General features: G+C 33.7%; 1 protein-coding gene across 1 annotated transcript in view; it reads left to right on the forward strand.

Moving 5' to 3' along the window:
- Positions 1 to 21,817, forward strand: part of LOC105471055 (ST8 alpha-N-acetyl-neuraminide alpha-2,8-sialyltransferase 4) — a 103,204-nt gene extending 81,387 nt beyond the window's left edge. The window contains 1 exon segment of the mRNA XM_011723398.3: positions 16,833 to 21,817. Coding sequence (XP_011721700.2) covers positions 16,833 to 17,115 — 283 coding nt within the window. The 3' untranslated portion in view covers positions 17,116 to 21,817.
- Positions 21,818 to 22,041: the final 224 nt, after the last annotated feature.

Raw genomic sequence — 22,041 nt, forward strand, 5'->3', positions numbered from 1 at the left:
TGAGTTTAAATTTCTAACCCATGAGAGACCAAAAGACAAAGAATCTTAATGATCAAACCAATAGATAATTATTTTGAAGGGAGAGAGAGTGCTGGGGAAGACTTCATGGCTCACACAGTTCTGTAGGGGCTCACGGGGTACTGTTCACTGGGATTCTCTTGGCAATTAACCCAAGAGAGCAGAGCATGCCAGTGAGGTGAGAGCAAGCGTGAATACACACTGATGCTCCTATGTGCAGAATATTCATAGTTTATAGGTAATTGCCTGCGTCAGAATTCATAGTTATTTCATAGTGAGTCATTTGACAAGGTTTTGTTCTTTTCCTGGCTGTAATAATTAAGCCAATGAAAATTCTTCTCAGTCTCAGACCTGCTAAGAAAATTTCCCAGGAATGTGGGCCATTGAAGAAAACGGAACTCTTCCCTTGCTTAATTAAGGAATAGTAGTTTACCTCTTTTGACTTGAACCAATGCTTGTTCAAGACTAACGATCTTCCACATCCCACACAATCCTCTGATCCTCTTCTGGAATTCTAAGACCTTTCTACCTAAATTTTCTAGAGGTAAAGTGCAGGTTTAGGCAAGGGAAGTAGCCCTAGAGATGTCTATGGGGTCCCACGAGTGAGGAATCTAGGGCAAAATCAACTTTTGGCCTGAGAGGAGACTTTTAGCAAAGACGTGATTAGAAATCTCAAGTCCAACCTATGTTTCCATCTAACGGAAAAGCTTTTGATCCATAATGAGCCACTTTCAGGGATTTTCAAAGAGGTATTGCTTTTTGAGGTCTCAGAGAAGGAAAAGCGGAGCTTGGAGCCTGCAAAAAGCACACTGACCCTAAGGAATACCGGAAAGTTGCTTTCTCAGGCTGCTGTGAGTGAACGTTTTGGAAAAGCTCTTGACTGGCACAAAAGAGGAACTCTGAAAGGCTGACAGAAATGTTCCTCATTTCAGCACGTATCAATCTATTGCTCATCAGCTCATTAGGGTTTTACACGGTGGTTGGTTTATGTGAGCCCCAGTGTGTAATGAACCCAAGAAGTGAAAACTCCCCCAGAACCCCAGGCTCTCCCAGGACAGGTAATTTACTTTTCCAGTGAATGGTAGTGGACTCATGTTTTGTAGTTGCAATCACAGGTTTGCTCTGATTAGTGAGATGTCCCAGAACTGTAAATTAGAGTGTTTTATTTTTGCTTCACTACATACATTCTGTATATGCATAGATAAATGGATACAGAGATAGATTTCAGTTTGAAATTTGAATTACTTAACCAGTGTTTTATCAACAGTGTACAGTACTGATGTTGCACATGGCACCAGGGCAAAGTCCTACAAGAAAACATAGGAAATCTGTGATCTTAAAATGCACTTTGCCCTCTTCTTGTAGAGCTGCAGATTGTTGCTGTGAATGTCAATGCTCTTTAGGGAGGAACTAGAGTGACAAAGGTAAATCCTGGATTTCTTTGAGTTGCCTGTGGCCACACGTGCTGCTTGTCTCTGAAGTCAGGGAGGGCCTGATTAAATACAGGGCCCACCCACTGTGAGAAAACACTCTGCCATCCCAGCTGCCATTCAGAATGTGAAATCCAGGATATGACCTGTCAAGATGAGCCACTTCAGCATATTGTGGCAATGCAGCTGTCACTGAGATACATAAGTCTCCAGAGAAAAGCATTCAAACTGTTTCCATGGTGGAATGAATACAAATGCACAGCAGCTCTAGTCATATTTGAATGTGAGTTTTATCAGCAGGATGGTCCATAGTAAATATGCAGATGTATGCAAGTGACCCCAGTACCTCTTCTCATCTCTGATTGCTGAGCCTTTTCTGAAGCCATAATTCTCTTAGTTTACATCTGAGAGGGGCAGGGAACATTTGTAAGCCATACAGAGTTAAGATATCCAGTTGTTGTTCTTTTTCCTCAATGAAGACAAAATTGTTATAGATTATCCAAGCTACTTCAATGACTCATCTGAAAAAGAGATGTTTTTACAACGTAGATTTAAGTTATTTTATATTTATTTATTGATATTGAACTTATTCTCTTCAACATTCTGTCAAATGTATAGTGCTAGCAACACATTTATAATATTACTTCAAAATTTCTAACTTGTACCATTAGTGTTAGGAGAAGCCCAGTAAATATAATTTGTTACTTTGTAAGTATTTTTCTAATAAGGAACTAACGTATATCACCCCACAGGTGTGCCCAAATAGGTGGTAATAAAAACTTGGAGAGGAAATTTTCTTCCTATGGGATGTGTGTGTGTGTGTGTGTGTGTGTGTGTACATATATATATATGTATCTGAATAGCAAACTGAATATATATATTTACATATTTATTATATATGTTTACAGATATGATTTGATGTATTAATGTATTATATATAATTGTTTGTATAAATATAATATACAACATCTAACTATACATGTTATATAACTATTCTGAATAGGACACTCATATGGATATTTACTTTATTTATTATAATTAAATGATATATTACCTAATGATACCCTGTAACAATTTGTTTCACTTGTTTTTTTCAGAAACTCTTGATTTTAATAATTCATTAATTTAACAAGTATATTCAAACTTGTTATGTGAAAATGTTAAGTATATAAGAGTTTCTAGTTTGTTTACATACAAAATACCCGAAAGCCATAACTGGACTGCAGGATAAACTTCAGACCTTCACTCTTGTCACTTCTTCACTGCACTGTGATTTTTTTTTTTTTTTTGGCCCCAAGTACCTATCATATTCCCCAGATGGCTTAGCCATCATCACTGGCAGATTATGAATAATGTTTTACATCGAACAGATGTAAGCAATTTGTAATTTTTCCCCTTTCTGAACCAGCTTTGTTTTGATGAATCAAGTGGAAATTGAAACTTAAGTAGAACTTCTGTTTGAAAAGGAGCAATGTTTTCCCACATTGGCATATGTAGTCAGCTCTTAAATATAGACAAGAAACAACGAATAGGGGAACTGGCCAGGGTGTGTGGCAAGAAAAACTGGAAGATCATTACTTAGCATTACTACATAGTTACAATTTCTTTATTCTATAGAACCACATCATAAAAAAAAAAAAAAAAAATTAAGTTGTTCCAAACCAACCAAAAGTTCATCAGGTTGCCTGTGTTTCTATCCAGTAAGAATATTCTTCAAAAGAACTGGAATTCTGAAAGTACAGTAAGTGCTGGTGAAATGTTAAAAGAGAAAGAAATGAGCTATGCCCTTGACAAGGATGTGTTTGCTCTGCTGAATTTTATTTTATGTAATTATATAAATTATAATTATATTTTTTGACCCTAATATAAGCAAGTCAAATTAAGCATTACTGGCAATTCAGTGTTAGGTTAAGCTCTCTACAGTCTACAAATTAGGTGAATAATCTCTCTACAAGCTACAGGTTAGGTAAATAATGACAAAAATATCTACCTAAGACAGACCTTAATTATATGGCTAGAAAAGGTACTTTTATTTGTGCATTGATATCCTATTCATAAATAATATATATTTTCCTTACATTAGCCAGTGGCGAGACCTAAAATGCCACTTAATGTCCAGAGTTCAGTCATGGTCCTGCGCTTTCAGAGCCTGTTTCTGACCTGATAATTCTTGCAGTAGAAAGAGCAACCATACTGAGTATCCTTCGCTTTCTTTAAAGTCTGTGAGAACAATCTGATTGGCAGTTTGTCTGGAATAAATCTGAATTATTGAATATTTGCAAATTTGAAAACTTCATATGTTACAGACAGAATTTGATGACAAAAATGTGAACTATCCAAGACAGACACTAATGCACTTCTTATTTCTGTGCTCATTACTTAATTTCAACATCACTGATCTAGAAAGCTTAATGTTAATATATAAAATATAATTCAGTAGAATCATAGACCATCCTCAAAGTTTCTTTAACCCTTGCCTCCAAAATAAATAAATAAATAAATAAACATGAAATCTCATGTCTGTCTTTAGTAATATTTGGAATTGCAAAATAAATTAAATAATATGATTTGAACCCAATCAAAACAACTGTATTTATTATACTTCTACTTATATCCCACTCTAGGAATCTATATGTTTCTCTGACAGTGAATAATCACTGGTTCTAATAATCTGATAAAATCTCTTATTTTTATTACTTAGAGACAGAGTCTCACACTGTCACCCAGGCTGGAGTGCAGTGGCCTGATAATAACTCACTGTAACCTCAATTTCCTGGGCCCAAGTTATCCTCCTACCTCTGCCTCTCTAATAACTAAGACTTCAGGTGTGTGCCACTACTGCTGGCTATGTTTTTTTTTGTAAAGGCAGGGTCTTTCTATGTTGCCCAGGCTGGTCTCACACCTTTGGCCTCCAGGACCCTCCCACTTCAACCTTCCAAAGTGATGTGATTGCAGGCATGAGCCACTGCACCTGGCCTAAAGATCTTATTTACTAAGTCTTTTGTGTAGGCAGCCGTTGGAGGAACTCATTAGGTGTATTTTCTTATTTGGTTAAGGAACTGAATGGGATGACTTACCTTACCCCCTGCTCTTTTTATTTTTCCTTTTTAGATGCTGTTATTTAAAATTTCTTAGATATATAACAGAGTTCCTTAGTTCCTGAGTTTGCTTTGATACACAATTGTTAGACCAAAAATAAAAAGCCTTTTTTTTTTTTTTTTCATGTCTGTTCAAAAGGTAGGATCCTCTGGATATCCTTTAAAGAGTTCCCATAAATTTTATGGATTTGTAGCCTTCTTCCAAAGAATGAATTAAGATAGCAACTGAGATATCTCAGTTTTCTTTTAGTTAAGTAACCCCACTAGAGATTCAATGTGAGGTTTTGTAATATTTTAAACTTAATCTTTCCCCAATATTTTAATGCAGTTTATACTCTAGTACTCTATACATTCTTTATGAACCTGTATATACCCTAGATTCTTCTCTTGCCTTCTGCACTCTATATGTATTACATGCATTCTAGCAGTTTATACATGAAATTTGAGTCATCATACAAAACAATATTATGTGAATGTACTAAAAGAGAAACAGACGGTCAAGGACACTGTACACTTCTTCACAAACCAACTCCCACAGATTGCCTTTCTTCAGATTTTTTGCCCAAGTAGAACCAATCATCAATCAAACAAGTGATTTGAGAGGCTTTATTATGGAAATATTCCTCTTGAACAATAACAACAACAAAAAGCCATTTCAATCACATTTTCATTGTAAAGAAAGTTATATTTAACTCTCTTTAAGTTTATTGTTATAAAGTCTCAGTTAATTATCTCTATCAACTTATATTCTTATTCAAAGTGTCGGTAAAAAAACTTTGTGACTCTCATTCTTGAATTTCTATTATACCAGTGTAACAGAAAGAAAACAAATTGTATGGAATAAATGTTTGTCTTAGGCAGTGCCTCTAAATTTAAATGAATTTCATGATTGCTATATTGAGTTGAATTGCATAGTCCACATTCTAGATAGATACCACATGATCATTTTTCACTGCTTTCTAAAATTTATCAAGTCCAAAAAAAGTAACTATTGGAGTTTTTTGTTTCTTCATTTGTTTTGCTTTGTTTTACCGGATAATTTTCAAGTCCTGGTTGTATAATTCAGGCACCAATTCGTTAAATTATTTAAACAAAAATAAGAGTTAAATGAAACTGAACTTACATTTGTTAGTTGAGTGTTATATGAGCATGTATTACTGGAAAGGGGATCCCATCTAGACCCCAAGAGAGGATTCTTGGCTCTCACATAAGAAAGAATCCATGGCAAATCAGTAAAGTGAAAGCAAGTTTATTAAGAAAGTAAAGCAATATAAGAATGGCTACTTCATAGACAGAGCTGGTTGCCCTTTTTTATTTTTATTTCTTGATTATATGCTAAATAAGGGGTGGATTATTCATATCTTCCCTTTTTAGACCATATAGGGTAACTTCCTGACATTGTCATGGCTTTTGTAAACTGCCATGGCCCTTGTGGGAGTGTAGCAGTGAGTATGACCAGAGGTCACTTTCATCACCATCCCGGTTTTGGTGTCTTTTCTTTTTTTTTTTTTGAGACGGAGTCTCGCTCTGTCGCCCCAGGCTGGAGTGCAGTGGCGCCATCTCGGCTCATTACAAGCTCCTCCTCCCGGGTTCACGCCATTCTCCCGCCTCAGCCTCCCCAGTAGCTGTGACTACAGGCACCCGCCGCCACGCCCAGCTAATGTTTTGTATTTTTAATAGAGACGGGGTTTCACGTGTTAGCCAGGATGATCTCGATCTCCTGACCTCGTGATACGCCCGCCTCGGCCTCCCAAAGTGCTGGGATTACAGGTTTTGGTGGGTTTTACCTGGTTTCTTTACTGCAAACTGTTTCATCAGCAAGGTTTTTATGATCTGTGTCTTGTGTTGATTTTCTGTCTCATCCTGTGACTTAGAATGCCTAATTGTCTAGGAATGTAGCCCAGTAGGTCTCAGTCTTATTTCACCGAGCTCCTATTCAAGATGGAGTTGCTCTGGTTCTAACACTTGTACATAGGTAATGTGACCTGACTTTGTTAATGTGATTGCTTCGACATAATATATTACATTTCATTTACATATTGATACGTAATTTACAGTGAACTATTATTTGTATGGTATCATTCAATTCTTTCAGCATTCCTAAAGGGAAGAGGTTCTTGCCCAAATTTAGAGATCAGGAATCTGAAACACAGACGTGACAAGGACTAGCCAAGGCTTAGAGCTTACACTGTGAGGGCTGACTGCAATCTAAGTCCTAAGATTTTTCACTGTACCAAAGTTGTTCAATAGGAACATTAACATTATGTTAGAAACTTTCTCTATATTAACATTCTTGATTTCGGCAATCATTTTATAAATGCAGTTTTTAAACTAAGTGATTCTGCCTAAAATGTGTTGAAAGTATCACCATTGACTTTATTTTAACATAAAGTAAAGGGAGGAAAATTAACAATGGTTTGAATAGATTGACATTTCACCAAATAGGGATTAACATGTGGAGGGGAAAAACAATCCAGGTATTTATTGATATTTGACTAATGAAACATATTTCATAGCATCTTATAGCCCTTTAAAGTTTCAGGGCTAAAAGTTGAAAGTTTTTCTTTAATTTTGTGGAGCAGAATTAAAACAGTGGCTTTGTAATAGAATTCAAAACCCAAAGCCTGCCACCTTGACATTGTCTTAGCATTATTCCTTCATGGAGGTTTTCCTCAGCTGGGAAGTTCCCCTTCTTATATGCTCATGGAAAGTCCTTATTTGAATGTTCAGTTTATGCCAGGGACAAGGCAATTGTCTAAATGGGCAGTTCCTACAGTATCTTCCCTTTATGGCAGGAATAAAAATAGAGAATAAAGATTTATATTTGACTAACCTTCCCAAATGCTATTAGTTTGATGCTTGCTGAGAATGTTTTTAGGAACCACTTTGAATTTGCTTATGGCTATCTTAATTCTATTCATTTGCTGGGATTTGAGAACTCTGATCTTTGACTGATGTTTAGTTAGTGTACATTGATAGCAAGAATGTTACATTATTCAATGGAATATAGATCACATTTGTTGCTCCTTACTTTTCTTGAAATTGATTTTAGCACAACTGAGAGGTTAATGTAACCTGACTTATTGATGTAAACTGAGCATATCCATTTGTAAACAGTCCAAATCAAGCTAAAATAAGATCATCAGATCATTAGAAGAGTTGTTTATATTTTGTTGTCATAGTAAAATTAACTTTTATTGGGAAATTAACCTCATATAAGCTGGGGAATATGGAAGTATATTCTCTAAGTACCTCCTTGGACTCCATGTCAATGTAAAGAAAAAATGTGCATGGATAAACACCTAGATCATTATCGTCTTCCCTATCTAACCCGTTTTTACTGAGCTTTAGGATTACCTACACAACTACCACTCCTTGTATTTTAATGCTTTTTTTTTTCTTGTAGGATTCTATGTCCTGTGATTAATTATTGCACTGTTTCCTTTCAATCTTAGTAAGAAAAATGTACAGTTTCCATGGTTTTTGATTTTCAAACAGTAACCTGATCTCATAAGAGCACTTAAATGTTAACCTAATTTAACTCCTTCATCATGCTTCAGAAGACCATCCCTTTTCTATTTTTCTAGTATTTCACTTTTTGTACGTCACCACTTCTTCATTCTGGAAGTTTAGGTTATGAGTTTCAGTTTTTTCTCAGAAGGATTAAAAGTGGAGGTCATTGAAATAGTAATGGATTTTAAAAAAGGCCATTAACATCTGTGGTTTGACATCTGTTTCATATTTTACTCTACCTCCAATTTGCCAGCTCAAGATTTTAAGCATTATCTTTGACAACTCCCCAAATATATTTTACTAATGCAGTTATAATCCATCTATTATATGATGTTTATTTTTAAAATTCTTCTTCACCAAAATCTAGCCCACATATGATTAGTTGAATCATATATGTAGTTTGGGAGACATATATTTTAATTCCATTCAACAATCTGACATGGTAAATAAAGTCTAGAGTATTCTCTATGGTTATTTTTGTTTAATTTTTCTCAATTTTCAGCAAGATTCCATTTTCCTGTGACTTAATTCTCTTACATTAGCTTTAGCTTTTAAATTGTAATGGGTCATTTTATAACTTTCAGATAATCAAACATTATCAAAACATCATGTTTTATAAAATGAATACAATTTTATATGTTAATTAAAATGAATAAATAAATTTGAAATAAACATTAATTATGAATTTGTTAGGAGAAAAGATTATATGACCCTTAATTACGAGTATTACAGGAAAGTGGAAATTATATTGTAAGTTTTTCAGTAGGGATGATCTAATCAAAGAGCTCCATGATGCGGTTGAAGAGAAATGCTGCATGTTATGTCAGATAAAGTAGGGGTAGTTAGTATCTGCCAGCAAGATGTAAAGGATAGACTACTGCTATAGTTGAATGAGCTCTCTTGTTCCTTATTGTGAATTTCATACTGCTTTTGATCATATAGAAGTGAAAGTTTTAGATACAGTGAAACCATATTAAGATCCTCATTTTGTTGGTGAGTAAACTGAGTCCGAATATGTTTAAATGGTTTGCTCAAGATCACATCATTAACAAAGGTACATCAAAGCCGGGCTTCAGTTTTTCCAATACTTTCAAACTATTGAATATTGTAACTCAGGGATTAGCAAGTCATAAGAATGCTGTTTTATTAACACTACAATTCTCTAAAATGCCAGCAAGAATAAATTAAATAAGCATGCATTAAGTACCAACTGTGTTTCCAGTATTGTGTTGAATATGAGTTTAAAATAAAAACATCATTTATCTCTTCTGTTTCTATTTTTATTAGATAATGGTAAACATTTATATTAATAGGTAATGATGCTATCTTTACAAAGATAGCTTCCTTACTCCACTTTCTCTCTTAATAAATGGTTTACTCTATTTTCTCTCTTCACAAATGGAATAAACAACTAATACCTGGAAATGTTTCTAAGTAATTTTTTAAATTGAATTTTGTTGGTTAAAACTCATGAAGCTGCAGGTCAGAAGGAATATTTTCTCTCTCTTCTGCAGTCTGCAGCATGCTGGAGCTTGCTTGTACTGGCTTGTAAGATCTCATTGCGCCATCTCTTCCCAATTTAGTGTTCACTGATGTCAGGTTGGTAGCTTGAAATCAGCCATGATGGTAATATTTACACCACAGAAACTGACAAATGCTATATATATCATTGAACTGTCTCCTGACACCCAATGTCTGCTTTAAACATTCACCAACATACCAATGTACAGCTTGTTGGCTGAACAAAACTGGATAAGCTATTTTACTTATTGAGCCACAACTGCATCCTCTATGAAGTAGGGATGATAATATATTCTATTGCGTATATTGTAATATTTTATGAGGATCATGTGAAAGTGGTTTGAAACTATATGGAGTAAAATTACTAATATCACAATAATGGGAGTTGTGTATTCATTAAATATGAGACAGTTGGCTGAACTAACATAATATAGGTAGATCTAGAATTTCTTAACATTGTATCCATACTTGATGTGACAATGTGCATAGACAGATAAAAAGAAGAGGGGTGAAATTCAGAGCTAAGGGCAAAGCCTTGTTTCTCTGATAGATGTCAGATAACATACATTGGTACTGAATAGAATTTAGTGATCATTGAGCATAAAGCAGTATCCCCATTCCTTTCCTCATGCCATGAGTCGTTTATGCCTCTGATGAATTAAGCTTATAAAGTGTGATAAAGTATTCTCTGTATGTATACTATGAAGAGCTTCTGTAGAAAATATTTTCTACTTTCTCTTTCTCAGCTATTTGACGCAGAGCTCTGAATACAAAGGGCACGTAGAAAAAAAATTAGCAATTGACCTCTTAAAGCTACAGACTTCTGCTTTCATTTTAATGAGACTTCAAAATACCTTCAGAAGCATCATAAAACTCTGCAAGGAAATTCTTACCCTTTGGTACAATGTCATTGCCTTTGTCATTTGCAAGGTGGTTAAGTAAAATATATCGTGAAAGTACAAAATTGTCTTCTGACTTCAAGCACTTTTGAGAGTGTACATGGGAAAAGTGGGTCCTTTTTACTAGTCCTCTTTTATTTACCTTTGAAAAAAACATTTCCAAAAAGCTTCATACATAGAAAAAAATCACTATTGATACTGGCCTGTTAATCACCATAACACCATACAGATCATTGTTTACTTTTTCCGCCAATTAACTCCCTGTTGGTAATGATCCTAAGAACTTGCTATTCCAAGCTGAATGCTCTTAAGTAGCTAAAGAAAACAATTTTTAAAAGTTAAAATTAAAATAGTTATAGCCAGGTATATGTGAGCCTAAATCTTGGTCCTGTCACCTACAATTTCTGTGACTTTTAACTGATTATTTAGCCTTTCTTTCCCATCACCACCAAACCTCAGTGTCCTCATATATGACATAACATCTACTCATAGGTTTTTGGCGAGGATTAAATGAAAAAGGACCATATATAGAGCTCTTTACACTGTTTCTGGCCCATTATATACTCTCAATAAATTATTCTTATTGCTACCTCTTAATAATTGCTTATCTTTTTACCCCTAGGTTTACACTTAGCTTGCCAAATCATGTTAAATATGTCTGTCTGTCCCTTTATTTACACACATTAGAACAAGATCTAAGATCTATCACTTATTGTCTGTCTGGCATACTATAAGGATTACTTCATGGCAGAGTGAATTATTTTCAGCAAGTTCAGTGCTGGAAGTTCTACTTTTATTTAAAGAATTTACTATCAACCCTGCTTTATCTGACAGCACAAGCCATTTCATAATCTTAAAAGGTATCATGAACTGTGCCAAAATAATTTCAAAACAAAATTAACTTGCTTGTGCTTTATATAATATACTGCAGATTAGAATACAATGAAAGGACTATTTTAACAGTAGGGAAGAAAACAACAGATATTCCATTTCAATATGTCTAGGGATGACTGCTTTAAGTTCCATGTTATATGGTTGACACACATATACTCCTCATAAGAATGAATGGAAATATTGACAAATGTGAATGATGGAATCTCAAAAAAACATACATTTATTTATTGTTCCAGACATGATTTTTGATGGGAAAAATAATATCATCATAAATGGTCTCTGTTAGCTTTCTGGCGTGACTCTAGAGTTGAGAATGTGCAGATATGTTCTGCAAAGATTACTAATAGAAAGCCAATTATTTGGCGGGGCACGGTGGCTCATGCCTGTAATCCCAGCACTTTGGGATGCTGAGGCAGGCGGATCATGAGATCAGGAATTTGAGACCAGCCTGGCCAACATGATGAAACCCAGTCTCTACTAAAAATACAAAAAAAAAAAAAAAAAAAAAAAATTAGTTGGGTGTGGTAGTGGGTGTCTGTTATCCCAGCTACTTGGGATACTAAGGCAGGAGAATCATTTGAACCCGGGAGGCGGAGATTGCAGTGAGCCAAGATCGCGCCATTGCACTCCAGCCTGGGTGACAGAGCGAGACTCTGTCTCAAAAAAAAAACAACAACAAAAAAAGCCAATTATTTTATAATATCTCAAGTTACTGTAGACTAGAAGAACCAAAAACCATTTTTTTAACCCGTGACATAGTCTTCCAGTGGAATCAAGCACAAATCTCAGTTATTGGAAGATAAATATGAGAGGAGAAATAGAGGAGCTCCTGAATTAAGAATATAAAGGTATATTTTGTTATACACTTCATCTCACATTCCAGATAGAAGAATTTCTGGGCTCATTAATGGAAACTTTGTTTATAATATAACATTAAATTACAACTGTTGGCACAGTGAAATTCCATCCTTGATATTCAAATTCTTCTAGAAATTATCACATTTGATTTTTTGAAGAAGACTAACATTTTAAGAGGAAAAAAACTATCATTATTAGGATGGTATAAAATTAATTGCAGTTTTTGCCATTACTTTCAATAGCAAAAACCACAATTACTTTTGCACCAATGTTATACTTCTAAAAATTTAGACTTCTTTATTTAAATATAAACACAAACTAATTTTCCTTGTTTGTCAATATATTCAATGTGAGCTCTCCTTAGTATCAATGCTGTTAATTGTAACATTGTTGTTCTAGAACTGTGGTTGCTTGAAATAATCAGGTATTTTGACTCATCAGGTGATTATTATCTGCTATTATTATGAGATACAATCTAAAATATTACTGGATTTAAAATCAGTAAGCTTTTATTAGGTACCTTCTTTTCTCTGCAATGTACTAACACCTGAAGGAAGGAGAGGGAACAAAATTGTGAGGAGAAAGGAGACAAGGAATAAGAGTGTTTCACACAATTTCATGGAGAGAGAAGATTTGAAACTACAATCGAATTTTATAGAGGAAACCCCAAAGCCATAAATTAAATGTTTGTTTCACAATTAAGGAAATATATCCATTGAGGTTAAACAACGTGACCACAATTGTCCAGCCAATAAGTAGTCACGGAAGTTTCCAAGAGAGAAGTGGGATTTGTGAGTGGGACTGAAGAATGATTGTTTTGGGATATGCTGAGAGCCAAGTAGTATTACTTATTATATGTCAAGCTTTATATTCTTTTACTTTTACTGTCTCTTTTACAGCATCACAACCTTTTATGTTAAATATTGTTAACTGGGCTCCAAGGAAGGGAAACAGCTTTCTCAAGTACTTATAAACATATCACAGATTCAAAGCTGCAGCTACTGACTATAAATATAGCCTTCTATAGCACACTGATTTGGTCGGTAGAGACATTACAAATTTTGAGTTTCTTTGATGTAAGAAATGGAACAACCATGTTGGAGCAAGAGTATATAAGACACCTCACTTAGCCAAAACAGAGCTTTCATGCTCTGTTTTGTATGTGAGAGAGTAGTGAGATCTATAGAGGCTACCAAATTTATTAAAAAGTAATAAATGTTCTATTTACACATAAAGTCCAGAGTGAATGTTTCATACAACAGAAGAAAGTATAATCATAAAACAAAAGGGAAGGAAAGAAAGAAGAAAGGAGGGAAGGAAGGAAAGAAGGAAGAAAGGAAGAATGAAAGGAAATTAATAATATTAAAAATAAAACAAAGCCTCTCTGATGAAAACTAACTTGTATATGTCTATGTATGAATGTAACATATATTAAGATCCAAATCAACCAGAGAAGCAAAAGAATGTCACATATTATAGCAGTAATTATCTTTATGTGTATGGATTATAGGTAATATTTTTCTTACTCAGATTTTTTTTTCTTCAAATTTTCTACAAGGAGTTTACATTGATTTGGTAACACACAAAAAAATCAATTTACATAGAGAGAAATACATGTATGCAAACTAAATTATTGGTTGAATTTAAAATTTTGCTAAATTTTAAACTATAACATGTATATTTGGGATAAAAATTAGAACATGCTATACTGAAACAGTGTGACTATTCCATTATTTTATAATGCATTATTTTCAATTTATTATTTTTCCTAATGAGGATAAAACACAAGTTAATATTCTATCTCTTTTGATAGACTCCATAAGAATTTGCAGTTTTCAAATATCAAATTGTATATAGGTGTATACATTCAGGTATGGATTTCAAAATTGTAGTCTGGGCTCTAGCTTTTAATGCTGATAATTATTATCTAACCAAATATGCTAACAGAATTTAAAAGAATATCTATTTTTGTTCTTTTCACATGTGGAATTTGTTACTGGTTTAATACTGAATTACTATAATTTAGATTGGCCTATATAATTTCAAACACAACATTAGGTTGATAATAAACACAAAATATAGTCTTATTGACTGTTTGATCAGTTCTGTGTTTTTAAATTTTTAGAAAGTTATTACTTATTGCCTGACTTACGGTATTTTTCAACTTATCTGTTACATATTGATGTCATTTATTAAGGTGTATTTTCCTGTGACACTTTTTAGAAATCAATAGGATAAGTGGCATTTATTTTATGTTGTTTCTTCAAAAATGTCCTGAAATATTGATGGTATATTTTTCTTTGAAATTATTCAAAGTGTTGCAAATGAAATATCGCAAAGTTTATTTTTCTGTTAGCTGAATTAAAGCTAAATTAATTCAGTATTTTAACTGCATAGATTAATTTATCTAGAACAAGACCACAGAAAGGTTTTAAAGCCACTCTACCCATTACTTTCAAATAAGATGCTTCGCAATCCCAGTTTCATTTTCAAGACACTTCAGTGATATTCTATTTGTGGTATCTCATAAGATGCGCTGAATCGAAAAAGGTTGAGTGATTGCTCATCTCTGACACCATTTTAAAGAAAATAATTTTGCCTTCAGCATTTCTAACATTGTAGTTACTTATTTGTATTGCATGTAGAAATTGCTTTGGTATTTGTCAATGAGCGACCATAGTTACATGAACCTTGAGGAAATCTCTCCAGAATTAGGAAATGGAAAGCATTCATTGGTAGTAAGAAGTTTGGAGTTTCATACAAGTAATATAGCAGCATTTTTCTCACTTTAGAAATAATTCACCATGAACCTCATACTGTCAAATTATTCCTAATCATTGACTTTGCCTAATGGTAATACTCTTTTCTTTTTGACTGAATGTGAATTTGCTTGGCTTACTTTAAAAATTTATAAATAGATAGATTTTTTTTAACTAACCAACTGCATCACCTAACCTCTGTAACCATACACGTTCACAATGCTTTCACATAAGATCACATTCGCAATACTTTCCTATAATCATTATTTCATGTTAAAAAAACACTTGTTTTCTCAGAGCCCAGTGAGCTTCAGGCCATATCATAGTTTCTTCAAAGTCTTCAAAGAAGTTTGACTATGCTCCTTGCATAGAATCACGCTCTATGGTTTCTTCATTATGTTAATAGTGTATAAGTTATGGTTTTGCTCATTAAGTTACTCTGAGTTATGAGAAAATTCCTAGATGTTCTTCTCTGAAAATTTCTTATAAAATCTTCTTTACTGATTACAGGCGTTCTCAAAACAATTGTGATAATAAATGGTTCATAACACATTTCATACAGCTCAAAATATTTAGCCCACGGCCTTCAGTAAATGAGAAAAATAGAATATGTGTAAGGCCATTCCTGATTCAGAGAAGCGAGAAAATGAAAGACAAAATATAGAATTATTATGGTGAGGTATATTTTCCCTGTTTTGGATGTTTCCAGTGAGGTTTGAAAGTATAAATTTATTTAAGGAAATGAAGTAACATCTCACTTTAAGTTTTTTTCATACTCAGTAATCTAGATATATTTTATCTCCCCTGGAAAGCTTTATAAAAGTTTTAGAGAAAAAGAAAATAATATGTGAAATCTAAAGCAAGTTTATTAAATACAGCAACAAATGGGATCTAACATATTTCCCTTACATCTGGATGGCAGAGTACATATCTCTCCAAATAGAAGACAATAGCAAAAACAAAATAATTTTTAAACTTATTAAGTTTTTGTGTTTATAATTGGACAACTTTGAAAGTAAGAGAAAAATCCACACTCAGCTGTTTTCAAAAAACATCATTGCCCTTAAGGAAATGAATGTGCCAAGAAATATTGGAAATCTCCTTTCTTCCAGAGATGTGAGTTTGTGTGCTTTTCACATGAATGTTTGACAGCAATTATGGATTTAAACATTTTGAAGTGCTTTATTGCCTGTAAAGTACTTATCAGCATTGAAATATATTTTATCTATTTAACAAAATGTTGAATTGTGTATGTGGAAAACTATCAATTATTCTACAACTTTTTTATTTATGAGTGGAACTAAGGCTTCTAATTTGCTTTAGTACCTTGTGACTTGGAAAATTAGAGCTGAATAAATCAGTTGATATAACATAGATAAAGCATTTATTTCTTTGGAATTTTAATTGCAATATCATACATTTTGAAAATCTATAGGCATAGTTTCAAACTATTTTTTTCTAGGAAGATTATTTAATCTTTACCCAGTTACCATGACTTCTGCAGTCATATTTAGTCCCTTTTGAGAAGATTTTACTCTGCATATTATATAAATGTTTGCTATTGATTCATTTCAAAGGTGAGGTTCTAGAGTAATATTCACCTACATTCCAGGTCCCCTGCGTATTTATATGACCTCAAGAATAAGAAAGAGAATAAACATTAAAGAAAAAATAAAATAAAAGCATCAAATTTTCTAAATGCTTAGAAATATTTCTTCAGTAATTCTTTAAAATATTATTCATAAAGATACTTTTTAAGTTTTCTGCATTGTATGCTTGCTATAGGATATGCTCTGTTTCTCTAAATTCTTCTCTTCTTGATTTTGTTTTTTGTTTTTCCAGTTACTGGCTGACCAACAAAGTTCCTATCAAAAGACCCAGCACAGGTCTCCTCATGTATACACTTGCCACAAGATTCTGTGATGAAATTCACCTGTATGGATTCTGGCCATTCCCTAAGGATTTAAATGGAAAAGCGGTCAAATATCATTATTATGATGACTTAAAATATAGGTACTTTTCCAATGCAAGCCCTCACAGAATGCCATTGGAATTCAAAACATTAAATGTGCTACATAATAGAGGAGCTCTAAAACTGACAACAGGAAAGTGTGTAAAGCAATAAAGCACATTTTGCAACAAACAATATGCACTTCTTTTCTGAAGATGCTTCCGGAGATTTGAAAATAGGATCCAAAACACGGCTGGGTTTCAGCATCCACCAATTAACTGAAAGGTGAATAAAGGACGTTCATGAGAAATTGACTACCAGCTGACGAAATACCTGCAAAGTGCTCTAAAAATTAAATATTTTGACTTCAAGGGTCCTAGTAAGTGCCACTTCCACTAAGAATACAGTTTGAATGTATAATCAGTAGTGTTTACAAGATCCAACAGTGCACTCATCATTAGTTAACAAAGCAAATATGTTTATCACTGTCAGGCTGCCCACAGCAACGCCAAGCACATCAGAAGAGGAACCCCAGGAACATAACTCTGACCTTGGGAAATTAAACCATCCTTGTCAGCAGAAACCAAGATGGAAGCAGTTTGAGCAATGAAATCCATAAGATTAAACAACTCAAGTAAATGCCTTCAGTCAGGACTCTGAGTCTGATCATGAATTTTATGTTTTAATTTATGTTTTTGTTTGTCTTCTGGGATCTCTTTTGTTTTGGGTATTAGGGTGCTTAGAAATCCTTTCTGAGATACATATGAATGAGGAAAGAAACTTTAATTATTTTTAAAGTTCTTATACTTTTTAAAAGCTATCACACAAAGATTTTATTTTATTTTATTTTATTTTTTTTGAGATGGAGTCTCCCTCTGTCGCCCAGACTGGAGTGCAGTGGTGTGATCTCAGCTCACTGCAAGCTCCGCCTCCCAAGTTCATGCCTTTCTCCGGCCTCGGCCTCCTGAGTAGCTGGGACTACAGGCGCCTGCCACCACGCCCGGCTAATTTTTTGTATTTTTAGTAGAGATGGGGTTTCACTATGTTAGCCAGGATTGTCTCTAGATCTCCTGACCTCGTCATCTGCCCACCTCAGCTTTCCAAAGTGCTGGGATTACAGGCGTGAGCCACTGCACCCGGCCGACTTTCTAAAAAGTTTTATTTTGCACAACTCTAAACCTGCATATTATTTTCCAGTGGTGTAGAAGGTACCAGCTAAAGTGAACCACTATGTAATATTAGGCCATTCTAAAGGAAAGATGTTCCATGTCATCAGAGATGGTAAAATAGGCAGAATTTTTTAAAAATGAAAAAAAGAAAAAAGATCTTTGGTACCAAAGATTACGCTTGCGTTTCTACACAGCAAACCATTTTTCTTTCATGAAAATAATATATTATTAACATGAATATATTATTTTGCTATTAATGTGAAAGTTGTCTCTAAATATTTTTAAATTTCCAAACTCATGCTTTATTTTCATTTGAAATGTTTTTCACACCTTTTGCATTACATAATAATTTTGTGGAAGCATTTTGCCCTTTAGAATAAATATTAGATTGATATAGCTGAAATGTGACGTCCAGTTCTTTGATATTCCCCTTGTTATTCAAATAGAAATATGGAAATACTTCATATATTACTGTTAAATTTCTTAGTGCAGAAATAACATTATTAATAGAGTATTGTTTTCAAAACAGAGATGATTAATTTCAAGAGGTTTAACAATGAAATTGTGTGTCAATATTTTGCATTTAAAATGAATTTAATTGACCAATATTTTCTGTAGTTAAATTTAGTCACAATATCACATGTGTTCTTCAAGAGACACATGAAATTATTAATAAAGTAATTTAAAAATTTTTAATGTATGACAGAATTGACCGGTAGGCCAGTTTTCTGGTAACATACGATAGTGGAGTGTTTCTTTAGAAAGCAGAAGCACTGCATTCTCACTTCTACTTTGATTTCTTATTTCTTGGGGAGGCAATTTGAGGAAAGAAGAAATGCACGGGGAATATATACGTTTTGTTTCTTAGGGAAAACAATCTGAGAAATGAATAAAAAGCATGAAGTGTGTGTGTGTGTGTGTGTGTGTTACCATGGAAAAGGATATTCACAGTAGTACAGTTCTCAATATTTTTAATGAGATGCCATCTTTTAAAAATATAGTAAAACCTTGGGATATAGAATGTTACATCTTTTGAGAATGTATGTGTCTCTAAGTAAGTGAAATCTAATGCGTATAGGAGGCTGATAGCTAAAAATGAATGGAACATTAATGTACTTTTATAATTAAACCTCTTATCTATTGGAAATTGTAAGAGAATAGATACATGTTTTGAGTGTAAAGTTGAAAAGTCTGGTTTACTTAACAAATTGAAAGTGATTTATAAAATCTAAATTTGGACTACTTGCAAATGATAAGCTGTTCAAGTAGCCTTTAATTTAAATCCAACAGAAATCTAGAAGTCACAAGCAAATATCTTATAGGTAAAATCCATCTGGGCACTTAAAGTATGTCTTTAAAAAGCAGCAGCAATGTACCTTGCCATTTTTAGCATATTTTCTTCCTTTTTTCTTTCTTTCTTTCTTTTTTTTTTTTTGGAAAGGGAGTCTCACTCTGTCACACAGGCTAGAGTGCAGTGATGCCATCTCAGCTCACTGCAGCATCCACCTCCCAGGTTCAAGTGATTCTTGTGCCTCAGCCTCGTGAGTAGCTGGGATTACAGGCGCCCATAACCACACTTGGCTAATTTTGTATAGTAGAGACGAAGTTTCACCATGTTGGCCAGGCTGGTCTTGAACTCCTGACTGCAAGTGATCCACCCACCTCAGCCTCCCAAAGTGCTGGGATTACAGGTGTGAGCCACTGCAGCCGGATCATTTTTAGTATATTTTCAATAAATATATTTAAACAATGTTAAGGCCACAGCACACATATCTCAGCCATTAATTGTTCTGTGCATTGATGTTTATCTCATAGATGCATTGAGTAGTGCCTTTTTAGCTTTTTCACATTGCTTTGTTACTACTGTATCCTTTGTGTTCCCTAAATACATTGCCCACTTCCAAAAATGTTCAGCATGAAAAAAAGGGCTTCAGTATCAACTGAGACTACTTTCGTTCATCTCAGGGAACTTTCAATAGTCAAGAATGAATTCAGTTAAAAGTATTTAGGGTTCAAAGAAGACAAACCGTACAAGCCCATTTCATTCCTTGTTGTATACCTTTCCATCTGCCCTCCCGCTTTCACTATCTACTGTGGCCTTTTTATAGGAACAGAGCAAGATCAATGAAGGCTAATGGCAAGAATAAGAAAATGAGTTGAGATTTAACCAATAGCAGAGCATAAAGGATCATAACAAAATCAAATTATAAAAGCATACTTGAAATAAGTGGAGTTTTTTTTACTTTGAAAATATCATATATTCACAATTTTAATATTTTAATTTATTTTTTACTATTTAACCCTGTACCTGGCAATGCTCAGGCAGCTGATTGTGAAATACTCCTGTCCTTTACAGAACATGGTTGTTATTGTGCTGTTGACATGAATAGACCATGGAAACATTTTCATCATTATTACTCAGCCTGTGCTGTAATTAATGTTAAGTTGCTGAAATAAAAAGTGAGCAAGTAATAGATTTTCTGGGCAAATCTGATGATTCAGCCCACAGGACTGATGAAACTACTGCGGAAGTTTTTCTATCTGAAAGAAGGTGCTGGGCATTCAAATGTCTTCATGTATTGTATATCATATGAATTGTATATCAATTACTAATGGGAATTTCTACATATATGCTTACAAAAGCAATTTATTTAAGTAATGCTAGGGGTAGTGTACATACCAATTAGTTATTCAGCTACTATACAGAAAAAGGATGAACAAATTAATTTATTTCTGATTGAGTCAGTTAGACATAATGCATATAACGTGATACTTGGTTCATAAAAGAATTGTTTTCATGTGGTTTTTGTAGGGAGTATATGTAATTGTGGAAGGGGTATGGGAAGAGTTGTGTATAGTTAGTTGTTATCTCTACAAGTTTGAAAGTTTTCCCATCAAACATTATCAATATCCCAACGTTTTAAAAATTGAGTGAGGGTTATTATTTGTATTTGATGAAAGAAAATCCAAATAAAACCCACCTAGAAATAGATATTTTATTATATATGTGCTATAGATATAACTATATAGTACAAATAGACATGTGTGATGCATATATACAATGTTATATATGTGTATATGTGTTTATACACACTGAGTCTGTAATATGTACACACTAGATTTGTGTTATGCTAACATCTTCAGGGTCTGCACTGTGAACTACCCTGGAGATAAGTAAGGCCACTTTAGAATAAAGAAGTTCTTTTGAGACTTCAGTTACTAACCTGCTTTAAGAGGTATCTACTTTATAACTGAATTCTATGTCGTTCATATGTAGAGTTACAGTAAGAGTCTAGTATGTCCAAATCTTAAAAATAATAATAAAGAAGAAAAGTAAAGCCTTCAAGCTAGCAATGTATTCGAATTACAGTTTTCAGACTGTGGCTCTAGGCCTTGTGTTTTTCATTTAAGTAGCACCTTTTAATAAAAACCGTTTCTTTGTGTAGGCAAAAGCACAAGTGTTTCAAATGTAAATAGCAGGAAAAAAAAGAGTTTACAGAGATAGCATTGCTGCACACAATAATTGCTACTGAGTATTTCTTATAGAATTTGTGGAATTGAAAGATGAGGTTTATTCTGTCAAGTTCATTCTGTTCAACACTGTTTTCTTATTGTTTGTGCATAGCAACCGGGTGTTATTGTTTTATCATTTGTAAAATTGTAAAATAAATTAAATCCCTTTTTTTCGCTGCTTTTCTTATCTCATATATCCAAGCCCTTGGTTATACTTTGTACGTTAATGTTAAGTGATCATTTTTAACAAGCTTTGGTTAGTGCTTTGATTTTCCACTCCCCTTAGCCCTAGTGGTTGGCAATTAGGCAAACCATTTATTTGTAAGTGTATACATGGGAATATGAGCAATGTCAAAAACTCCCTGACTATTAGGAAATCCTTAACAATATTTTGTGTAGTACATTCTGTTTGTGGTTG

Source organism: Macaca nemestrina, chromosome 6, assembly GCF_043159975.1.
Source record: "Macaca nemestrina isolate mMacNem1 chromosome 6, mMacNem.hap1, whole genome shotgun sequence".
In the NCBI taxonomy this organism is placed as follows: Eukaryota; Metazoa; Chordata; class Mammalia; order Primates; family Cercopithecidae; genus Macaca; species Macaca nemestrina.